Source organism: Balearica regulorum, chromosome 10 (assembly GCF_011004875.1).
Source record: "Balearica regulorum gibbericeps isolate bBalReg1 chromosome 10, bBalReg1.pri, whole genome shotgun sequence".
NCBI lineage: Eukaryota > Metazoa > Chordata > Aves > Gruiformes > Gruidae > Balearica > Balearica regulorum.
In genome coordinates, this window is record NC_046193.1 from 13,981,284 (window position 1) to 13,991,930 (window position 10,647).

Consider the following 10,647-nt stretch of genomic DNA (forward strand, 5'->3'; position numbering starts at 1 on the left):
GGCCGCGCCAGCGCTCCCCGCTCCGGCCGGGATCCGCCCCGCGCTTTCCGCGCAGCCCCGAGCGCTGCGCCCGCAGCCCAGCTCGGAAGGGGGGGCGAGAGGGACGGGGACGGGGACGGGAAGGGGAACGGGAACCGGCGGGGCGGGACGGGAACGGGACGGGACGAGACCGCCGGGCACCTGCCGAGCGCCCCCTTTGCGCCCCCTTTGCGCCCCGGTTGCGCGCCCCGGTTGCGCCCCCGCGATGCGGAGCCCCGGCGCCCTCCTGCTGCCGCTGCTGGCCGGTAAGTCCGCGTTTCTCCCCCGCCTTGCCCCCCGCTTCGGGGTCCGGTGCGGGACAGGGTCCGTCCCGGCCCCGCCGCCCTGTTTCCGGGCGGTCGCGGAAGGGGCCCCGGGCGACGGTGGGGGGAGCCCCGGCCCCGGCCCCCCCCAGCGCCCTCAGCCGCCCGCTGCCCTGCAGGGCTGGTGGGGGCCCCGTCCCCCGACACCCCCCAGGGCTGCGCCCGTGGCAGCTGCTACCCGGCCACGGGGGACCTGCTGGTGGGGCGAGCCCCCCGCCTGAGTGCCACCTCCACCTGCGGGCTGCGCCGGCCACAGCCCTACTGCATCGTCAGCCACCTCCAGGTGAGCGGGACTGGGACGGGACAGGGATGGGGGGCACAGGATGGGGACACACACCGCCGAGCCCCTCGTTTGCAGGAGGAGAAGAAGTGCTTCACCTGTGACTCACGGCAACCTTACGATGCCCGCGCCAACGCCAACAGCCACCGCATTGAGAACGTGGTCACCACCTTCGCCCCCCGCCCCAAGAAAGCCTGGTGGCAGTCGGAGAATGGTGAGCAGCGGGCGGGGGCGGCAGGGCGTCCCAAGGGGCTCTCCTTCCCTTCCTCCCACGCCGAGGAAGTGTGACTCAGCCAGCGGCTGTGGACGCGCCCCTGGACCATGGCCGAGTGGGGGGGACGAGCCCTGGGGACCCACGGGTGGGTGCTCCCCGTGGTCACATGTGCCATTCCCAGGCGTGGAGCATGTCAGTATCCAGCTGGACCTGGAGGCCGAGTTCCACTTCACCCACCTCATCATGACCTTCAAGGTGGGTCCTGGCACACGGGTACCCAAAATGGGACAGGATGGGATGATACAGGATGGGATGGGGCCTGCAGGGGCTGTGGGGTCGGCCCCTGTCCCAACTGGGCATCCCGCAGACCTTCCGCCCCGCCGCCATGCTGGTGGAGCGCTCGGCCGACTTTGGGCGCAGCTGGAAGGTCTACCGCTACTTCGCCTACGACTGCGCCGCCTCCTTCCCCCACGTCCCCCGTGGGCCTCCGCGCCACATCGATGACGTCGTCTGTGAGTCCCGCTACTCTGACATCGAGCCCTCTACCGAGGGGGAGGTGAGGTCCCGGCAGTGCTCTGGGAGGGTTGGGGGACCCCCCGCCGATCTCCCCTCACAGCCCTGCTGTCCCCCCTCTAGGTGATCTACCGGGTGCTGGACCCCTCCATCCCCATCCGGGACCCCTACAGCCCCACCATCCAGAGTGAGTCGCCTGCCCCGGGCTCCTGCCTGGCTGCTCTATTTTGAGCGCAGCTATTTTGGCCGCGGTCTCCCTGCTCTGAGCCCCACAGCAGGGTCAGGGCCGGATCCAGTCTCTGGGGTCTTGCGCCCCTCCTGCACCCTGCCCCGTGGGAGCAGCTAAAGGTTGGGCTGCATTGGGGGAAAGCGGAGGAGGACGGCCGTGCCGGAGCCAAGCCCAGTGCCGAGTAGTGTCTGCAGTGTGGGATGGGGTCGGGATGGGCAGAGGAGTCAGGCCAGGCGCAGGACGTAGCGGGTTAATCACCCAAGGCTAAATTTAGGCTGGGAGCAGGAGGGGAGGAATCTGCAGGGCAGGGCTGCTGGGAAGCTGCATTCCCAGGGGAGCCGTCCTGTCCTGCCAGGGCCCCAGGCTGCACCCGCTGGGCACAGCCGTCCCCGGGGCACAGCCCCCAGCAGTGGGTGCCCTGATGCCCAGAAGGAGCCCTAAGCCCAGGGCATGTGCTCTGCACTGGTGGGGGCACAGCCTGCATCTGCTGGGGGGACCTGCAGAGCCCTGGCCCGTGCATAGCTCCAGTGAGAGTCGTGCACAACCACGCGCACGGGAGCTGAACCACCGCAGTTACGTACAGCGCAGCCTGGCCATGTGCAACCACGTACATGTGAGGCAAACCGCACACAGCCCTGTGCCAATAAACCATGCCATAGAAAGCCGTGCACAGCCGAGCCCGACGGTGTGCAGCTCTCTGCGGACACCCCGTGCCGTGCACAGTCCAGCCCAGCTCTGCGCAGGCGAACTGAGCCGTGTCCAGCTCTGCCAAAGCTGCCCACAGCCCCCTGTGGCCATGCAAAGCCCCCAGATGTGCCTGGCAGAGCTGAGCCATGCACAGACAAGCCCGGCCGCCCTGTGCCAGCGCCGGTCTTTCCCCTCCCCAGACCTGCTGCGCGTCACCAACCTGCGGGTGAACCTCACCAAACTGCACACGCTGGGGGACAACCTGCTGGACTCGCGGCGGGAGATCCGGGAGAAGTACTACTACGCACTCTACGAGCTGGTGCTGCGCGGGAACTGCTTCTGTTACGGGCACGCCTCCGAGTGTGCCCCGCTCAGTGGGGTCTCTGCCACCACCGATGGCATGGTAGGGCGAGCCGGCCCCGTGTGCCCTGTCCAAGCCAGATGGCTGCGCTGCCCAGTCCTGCAGCCCCTCATTGTGGCATCCTGGCAGGTGCATGGGCGCTGCGTCTGCAAGCACCACACGCAGGGGCTGAACTGCGAGCGCTGCGAGGACTTCTACCATGACCTGCCCTGGCGCCCGGCTGAGGGCTCCAGCACCAACGCCTGCCGCCGTGAGTGTCCCGTGCCAGCACCGGCTCCTGGCACAGAGATCCCAGTGGCTGGCAGGCTGTGCCTGCCAGGGGTTTTGGGGTGCTGAACGCTGGGATGTGGTTGCGTGGGGACTGGCATCCTGCAGACTGACTCGGGGGGGGGGGGCAGGTTGGGGTAGTCTGGGGAGGTTTGGGGTTGGGGTGCTGCATACCAGGATAAGGGTGTCAGGGCTGGGGAGTTTTGGTACTGTGGGTGCTGCACGCCAGGTGGGGGGGTTGGGGTGCTGCATGCTGTGCTGCAGCGCCGTCCCCGCAGGGTGTGACTGCAACGAGCACTCGCGGCGGTGCCACTTCGACATGGCCGTCTTCCTGGCCACGGGGAACACCAGCGGGGCTGTGTGTGACGGCTGCCAGCACAACACCATGGGCCGCCGCTGCCACCTCTGCAAGCCCTTCTACTATAAGGACCCCAGCAAGGACCTGCGGGACCCTGCAGTGTGCCGAGGTCGGTGCTGAGGGGGCACGTGGTGTGGGGTTGGTCTGGAGGGGGGACAGGGCGCTGACCCTGCCTGCGCCCCCAGCCTGTGACTGCGACCCCGAGGGCTCTCTGAATGGGGGCCTGTGCGACGGCGCCGACGACCCGGCCCGGGGACTGATCGCGGGGCAGTGCCGCTGCAAGGAGCATGTGGCTGGACCCCGATGCGACCGTTGCAAACCCGGCTTCTTTGGTCTCAGCGCTGCCAATCCACAGGGCTGCCAGCGTAGGTACCAGGGCAGCACGTGCCAGGGTTGGGCACATAGTTTGGCCCTGCCAGACACCGCTGGCTCTCCGTGCAGGGTGCCAGTGCGACCCCCGCGGCACAGTGGCCGAAGGCAACCGGTGTGACCCCATCAGCGGCGACTGCTTCTGCAAGCGGCTGGTGACTGGGCACAACTGTGACCAGTGCCTGGTGAGTGGGGCTGTGCCAGGAGCTGTGCACGGTGCTCAGGGCCGGGCATGGAGCTCGGGACCGTGCATGGTGCTTGGGGCCATGACACCGCAGCCGGGTGCTCCCTGACATCCTTGCCCTCTGCAGCCTGAGCACTGGGGCCTGAGCCACGACCTCCCGGGTTGCCGGCCCTGTGACTGCGACGTGGGAGGTGCCCGCGACAACCGGTGAGTCTTTGTGGGGATGCAGGGGGTGAGGGGCATCCCTGCCGGTATCGGGGCTGATGGTGTCACTGGGGTACCAGGTGTGCCATGGAGACAGGACAGTGCCGATGCCGCAGCCACGTGGTGGGACGGCAGTGCAGCCAGGTGGAGCCTGGCTTTTACCGCATCAACCTGGACCATTACACCTATGAGGCTGAGGATGCTCGGCTGCATCAGGTGACGGATGAACGTGTCCCTGGGGGGGAACATCAGGCAGAGCAGGGCACCAGGTGGCTCTTTGCAGGGTCCCTAAGGTGGAAGGCACCGCTCTGCCTCATTGGGGCAGTGGGACAGGGCGGTGCCTGCCAGCTAAGGTAATTTTGGGGGTTCCATCTCACACCTCCCCTTCACCCCAGGGCTCGGTGGTGGAGCGTGAGCCCCTTGTGGACCACACAGCTTCGTGGACGGGGACGGGTTTTGCCCGCGTGCTGGAAGGTGGCTGGCTGGAATTTCATGTGAGCAACGTGCCTTTCTCCACTGAGTATGACGTGATCATCCGCTATGAGCCCCAGGTGAGCACAAGATGGTCAAGCCGGCGGTGGGATGTATCACCAAACTGGGAGGTGGTGGTGTGGCACGCTGGATGGTGAGGCTTTTTGGCACAGTCCCTTCTCTGCTGGCAGCACCCGGAGCCCTGGCAGGAGGTGAGGGTGAGAGTTCTGCGCCCCAGCCCTGTCTCTGCCAGCAGCCCTTGCGGAAACACCATCCCGGCTGACGACCAGCTCTCCACCAGCCTCCCCTCCGGTGCCAGGTGAGTGCCTCGCCAGGACCAGGCTGCACCAGGGCTCACGGGTGATACCCAGCTGCCTGTGCTCTGCTTTGTCCCCCCCAGGTACGTGGTGCTGCCCCAGCCCATCTGCCTGGAGCAGGGTGTCTCCTACACCATTCACGTGGAGCTGAGCTGTGCTGCTGCTCGGCAGGATCCCACCGCCAGCGTGCTCATTGATTCGGTGAGAGGCAGCCGGGCAGCGGGATGGGACACACCAACGCTTTGCGGGAGCAGGATGTGGCCTTAGGGGGCACGGGCAGAGACGGGTGTGACAGCCCGCTGACTTGCCCCCCCAGCTAGTGCTCCTGCCCCGTTACTCCTCGCTGGAGATGTTCATCGCAGGCGACCCCAGCTCCATGGAGCGCCGGGAAACCTTTGAGCGGTACCGCTGTGCCCAGACCTTCCACGCCGCGGGGCCCTCGCCTGTGGCTGAGCCCTGCTCCAGCCTCCTGCACAGCCTCTCGGCCATCCTGCATGACGGGGCGCTGCGTGAGTATGGCCCTGTGCCCCATCCGTGCCCAATGCCCCATCCCATGCCCTGTGGCAGCCGCCGCCACTCACCCTGGTCTCTGCCCGCAGCCTGTCTCTGTGACCCCCAGGGATCTCTCAGCGCTGAGTGCCACCCCCAGGGCGGGCAGTGCCGGTGCAAACCCAATGTCATGGGACGGCGCTGCCACCGCTGCTCCCCGGGAACCTTCGGCTTCGGGCCCGGCGGGTGCCGAGGTGAGTGCCGCAGGGCTGTGCCAACCTGGCCCAGAGAGGAGTCTGGGCACCCCAGGACTGGGGGGGCTGAGGGGGAATGCTCCTGCGTGCCAGGGGCAGACGCCATGGGTGCCGTGCCTTTCAGCGTGCCAGTGCAGCAACGAGGGGTCGGTGAGCACCGTCTGCGACAGCACCACAGGGCAGTGCTCCTGCCGTGAGGGTGCCCACGGCCAGCGCTGCGACCGCTGCCAGCCCGGCCACTGGGGCTTCCCTGCCTGCCAGCCCTGCCAGTGCAACGGGCACGCCGAGGAGTGCGACCCCCGGACGGGCAGCTGCCTGCACTGCCGCGACCACACGGATGGCGAGAGGTGCCAGAGGTAAGCAGGGCACACACCTGGATGGGGGCAGGGTGCTCCTGGCAGCCCCAGCCCCTGCTGACCTCCTGCCCGCAGGTGCATGGCCGGGCACTTTGGGAACCCGGCACTGGGCTCCGGGCAGCACTGCCGGCCCTGCCCCTGCCCCGAGGGGCCCAGCAGCCCCCACCACTTCGCTGCCTCCTGCTACCAGGACAGCCGCTCCCGCCAGGTCGTCTGCCAGTGCAGCCCCGGGTACACAGGTGGGCTTGTACACAGCACGCTTGGTGCCCTTGGGGGTTCCCTGTCCCCGGGCAGTGCCCAACACCCTGTGCTGGCAGGTTCCCGCTGTGATGAGTGTGCCCCCGGGTACTATGGGGACCCGCTGCAGCCCGGTGGGCGCTGCCTGCCCTGCCAGTGCCACAACAACATCGACATGACGGACCCAGAGGCGTGCGACCGGCGGACGGGACGCTGCCTGCGCTGCCTCTACAACACGGCAGGCCCACACTGTGCCGAGTGCCAGCCCGGATACTACGGGGATGCCATGCGGCACAGCTGCAGGCGTGAGTACCCACAGCCACGCCGAGACCTGCCTCCGCGGCCCAGCATGTCCCTGGGGCTATGCATGCCCATGGCTGCCCTTGCTCATGTACAGCGCTCTGGGGTCCCTGCTCTGGGCTGTCTCTTCTGCCCAGCCCTGGCATTGCGTCCCCATCCCCATCATTATCCCGTGCCCAACTTGTCCTGTCCCATCTACATCTTCATCTTGTGCCCATTCCTGTCCCCGTTGCCATCCCATCCCCACTGCTACCCTGGCTCTGTCACCATCCCATCCTCATCCCATCTCTATCCTGACCCTGTCCCATCTCCATCTCATCCCCATCAGTGGTCCCCATGCTGTTTCCATCTCACCTCTATCGTGTTCCCACCCCATCCCTGCCCAATCTCTGTCTCCATCCTGCCTGCACCCTCACCCATCGCCATCCTCATCCCGTCCCTGCCTGTAGCCTCATACCATCTGCATCCCTCATCCCAATCTCATCTGCATCCCGTCCCTGTCCTCATCCCCTCTCAACACCCCCATCCCTGTCCCAATCCCCGTCCCCGCTCATCGTCGGTCTGGTTCCAGGTTGCTCCTGCAATGTGCTGGGCACCGACGCCAGCACCTGTGGGCCCCAGCAGTGCCAGTGCGATGGGCGCAGCGGCCAGTGCCACTGCCTGCCCCACGTGGAGGGCCAGAGCTGCGACCGCTGCAGCCCCAACTTCTGGAACCTGGGCAGCGGGCAGGGGTGCCAGCCCTGCGCCTGCCACCCCCAGCACGCCCTGACACCTGCCTGCAACCAGGTAAGGCAGGGACGAGGCACAGGGGGCTGGGCTGGGGGTGTGCTGCAGCTGTGCAAGCCTTGGCCACACCGTGTCTTTCAGTTCACAGGGCAGTGCTCGTGCCGGCCAGGTTTTGGGGGCCGGACCTGTGCCGACTGCCAGGAGCACCACTGGGGCGACCCGCGGCAGCAGTGCCGAGGTGAGAGCCGGTGCCGGCAGGGGGTCCGCAGCAAGCCCCGCAGCACCCTGACCCCGTTCTCCTCACAGCCTGTGACTGCGACCCCCGTGGCGTGGCCAGCACCCAGTGCCACCGCAGCAGCGGCCACTGTGATTGCCGGCCTGGCATCTCGGGCATCCGCTGCGACCAGTGTGCCCGAGGCTTCACCGGCGCCTTCCCTGCCTGCCAGCCCTGCCACCCCTGCTTTGGGGACTGGGACCGGGTGGTGCAGGACCTGGCTGCCCGCACCCGGACGCTGGCGCAGCGGGCCAGCCTCCTGCAGCACACCGGGGCCGCCGGCGGCTTCCAGGGCACCTTCCGGCGGCTGGAGGAGAGCCTCGCCACCGTGCGTGAGGTGGTGGCTGCCCGCAATGCCACCGCCGCCACTGCTGCCCACCTGACGCAGGCCACGGAGGGGCTGCGGTGAGCACCCAGCGCGGGGCACGGCTCCCAGCGTGGCCCCAGGGGCGGGTTGTCAGCCCCTTCTGTTGCAGGCGGCAGATTGAGGAGGCGACAGAGAGGCTGACGCGGCTGGAAGGGGAGCTGACGGCGACCCAGGATGCCAACTTCAACGCCAGCCACATGCTGAGTGCGGTGGACCGGGGCTCCCGTGCCCTCAACCACAGCCTGCAGGAACTGGAGCAGCGGCTGCATGCCCTCAAGACCTCCAATTTCCTGGGTGAGCCACACAGCAGAGCCGGGCCAGGGTGGTGGGGCCGTAGCCAGGGCTCTGACAGTTCCCCTGCCACCCCCAGGTGCCTACGACAGCATCCGCCAGTCCCACGGGGAGTCGCGAGATGCTGAGCGCTGGGCAGATGCCTCCACCCGTGCTGTGCCCAGCCCTGTCAGCACCTCAGGAACCACCCGACGCCGTGCCGAGCAGCTCCTGGCCAGCCGACGGGATGACTTCAATCGCCAAAATGCGGCCAGCCGGCGGATGCTGATGGACCTGGCGACAAGGGCGCAGGCACTGAGCCTGCACCCGCTCAATGAGAAGGTGGGATGCGGGGAGGGGGCCGGGGGGGCTGGTGCCTGGAGCCGCCCTGAGCCCGTGCTGCCTTGCAGGTCTGCGGTGCGGCAGGCGACGTGCCCTGCGCCGAGAGCCCGTGTGGGGGAGCTGGGTGCCGGGACGAGTATGGGGCACGGCGCTGCGGAGGTCTGAGCTGCGGTGGGGCCGTGTCCACGGCTGACAGCGCGCTGGACCGGGCACGCCATGCCCAGGAGGAGCTGCGGCGGGCCGCCAGTGACGTGGCCCAGCTCTCCCACAAGGTGCGTGGCACACGGGTGCTGGTGGGAGCGGGCAGCACAGCTGCAACCCCCAGCCCTCACACCCTGGGGAAGGTGCTGAGGGTCTCTGCCCCTGCCCAGGTGGCCGAGGCCAAGGGGAAGGCAGATGAGGCCCGGCTGCAGGCGCAGGCAGCCCTGGACAAGGCGAACCAGACCAGGGCCCGTGTGGAGAGCTCCAACAAGGAGCTGCGGGAGCTCATCAGCCACATCAAAGCCTTCCTGAGCCGTGAGTGCCGGCGTGCCGGGGGGGCTGGCTGCCCCTGCCCGGCGCTGTGTGGCTCTGCACCTGCACTGCACCTGTGCCACGCTGCACTGACCCTGCACCGTGTTGCACTGCATGGTCCCCTCATTGCACGTGGGCTGTGCTCCCTCAGCACTGCACCGTCCTGGCACCGCAGCACCACACAGCCCCTGTCCCACGCTGCACTGCACGATCCCTGCCCTGCCCCAACCGTCCCCTGCCCCTCCAACCATCCCCTGCCCCCCTGCCGTGCCCCATACTCCTTCCCCATGGCTCTCCCCTGCCCTCCACCACCCCTCGGTCTGCCTATCCCCTCCACTCTGGGGTGCCGCAGGGGACACACTGACGGTTCCTGCCTGCAGAGGAGGGGGCCGACCCTGAGAGCATTGAGGTGGTAGCCAGCCGGGTGCTGGAGCTGTCGCTCCCTGCCACACCGGCCCAGATCCACCGCCTGGCTGAGGAGATCAAGGCGCGGGTGCACAGCCTGGTCAGTGTGGACGCCATCCTGGAGCAGACGGCCGGTGACGTGCGCCAGGCTGGGCAGCTGCTGCAGGATGCCCAGAGGGCCAGGTGAGCCCAGGGACGTGGGGACACAGCCTTGCTGGGGAGCCCCAGCCCAGGCTGGCACTGAGGCCATGCTGCCCTGGCTGCAGGTCGCGGGCAGAAGGGGTGCGGGGCACGGCTGAGGCGGTGCGTCAGGCGCTGGAGGAGGCACGGCAAGCCCAGGGCATGGCTGCGCAGGCGCTGCACCATGCCGCTGGTGACATCCAGCACAGCGAGAGGACCCTCGGCACGGTAAGGGCCCCGTCCCCATGACCTCAGCCCCACGGGGGCGGGCAGAGCCCCATTCCCACTGTGCAGGCACCCACGTGCCTGTTCCCCGTGCCACTGGTCCCCAGATGCAGGCCCAGACGGTGAGCACAGAGCAGCGGCTGGCAGGTGCCATGGGGCGGATTGGGCTCCTGGAGGGACAGACGGATGCCCTGAAAGTGAAACGTGCCAACAACAGCCTGGCAGCCACGCGCGCCCAGGAGGCGGCCAGTGTCGCGCAGGACCGAGCCGGCGAGGCCAAACAGGTGAGTGAGCAGAGGGGGCATGGGGGGCTGGCGGGGGTCCCGCAGGCGTCCCGCTGACCAGGCCTGCTGCCCGACAGGTGTTGGAGGGGCCACTGCGGGACCGGTACCGGATGGCGCAGGAGCTGGTGCAGCACCGTGCGCAGGGTGCACAGCAGGCGGGCAGCCGAGCGCAGCGACTGCGGGACGAGGCTGCCGGGCTGCTGCGGGATGCCCAGGGCAAGCTGCAGCGGCTGCGAGGTGAGGCTGGGGTAGGGAGTCAGGGGGTGGCGGTGGCGGGGGGCTGGGCTGACCTGTGTTCCCCCATCCCCGCAGCGCTGGAGGAGGCGTACGAGCGGAACGAGCGGGTGCTGGACGCCAAGGCGGCCCAGTTGGGTGGGCTGGAGGCCAGGATGAGGGAGGTGCTGGCCACCATCAACCAGCAGGTCCAGATCTACAACACCTGCCAGTGATCCCCCGCAGGGGCCTGGATCCCCCCCACCCCCCGAGCCCCCAGCCTCTCCCACCCAGCCTTTGCCTGCCCCAGGAGCGGTGGGCAGGGTGGGGGCCGCGGGGCACTCCCCTGTGTGAATAAAGTTACAGAGCAAGCCTGCCTCTCCTCTGCCCCATGCCGTGGGCCACCGTGTCCACCCG

General features: G+C 68.5%; 2 protein-coding genes across 2 annotated transcripts in view; one reads left to right on the forward strand and one right to left on the reverse strand.

The window, feature by feature from the left end:
- The window catches only part of LOC142603171 (calcium/calmodulin-dependent protein kinase type 1-like), a 151,206-nt gene that overhangs the window by 101,272 nt on the left and 39,287 nt on the right, over positions 1-10,647 (reverse strand). The window lies entirely within an intron of this gene.
- LOC104637071 (laminin subunit beta-2-like) lies at positions 85-10,601 on the forward strand. Its single transcript, XM_075762199.1, has 33 exons — positions 85-284; positions 461-624; positions 700-835; positions 1,017-1,090; positions 1,203-1,391; positions 1,472-1,535; positions 2,465-2,667; positions 2,755-2,875; positions 3,171-3,359; positions 3,436-3,615; positions 3,692-3,804; positions 3,931-4,010; positions 4,088-4,223; positions 4,403-4,558; positions 4,670-4,797; positions 4,879-4,996; positions 5,112-5,304; positions 5,395-5,538; positions 5,663-5,894; positions 5,970-6,133; positions 6,212-6,436; positions 7,003-7,217; positions 7,299-7,395; positions 7,464-7,836; positions 7,908-8,092; positions 8,169-8,410; positions 8,479-8,682; positions 8,782-8,926; positions 9,304-9,511; positions 9,595-9,736; positions 9,841-10,017; positions 10,095-10,254; positions 10,330-10,601. The coding sequence occupies exons 1-33, from the start codon at positions 245-247 to the stop codon at positions 10,464-10,466; spliced, it is 5,334 nt and encodes a 1,777-aa protein (XP_075618314.1). The 5' UTR covers positions 85-244; the 3' UTR covers positions 10,467-10,601.

What these genes read in the sequence shown, in the direction of transcription:
- LOC104637071 (XM_075762199.1), top strand. Translation starts at nt 245, where the DNA reads ATGCGGAGCCCCGGCGCCCTCCTGCTGCCGCTGCTGGCCG. An exon ending in ACAACTGTGACCAGTGCCTG is followed by an intron (nt 3,805 to 3,930) that starts GTGAGTGGGGCT and finishes TGCCCTCTGCAG; the next exon opens with CCTGAGCACTGGGGCCTGAG. An exon ending in TCATCCGCTATGAGCCCCAG is followed by an intron (nt 4,559 to 4,669) that starts GTGAGCACAAGA and finishes CTCTGCTGGCAG; the next exon opens with CACCCGGAGCCCTGGCAGGA.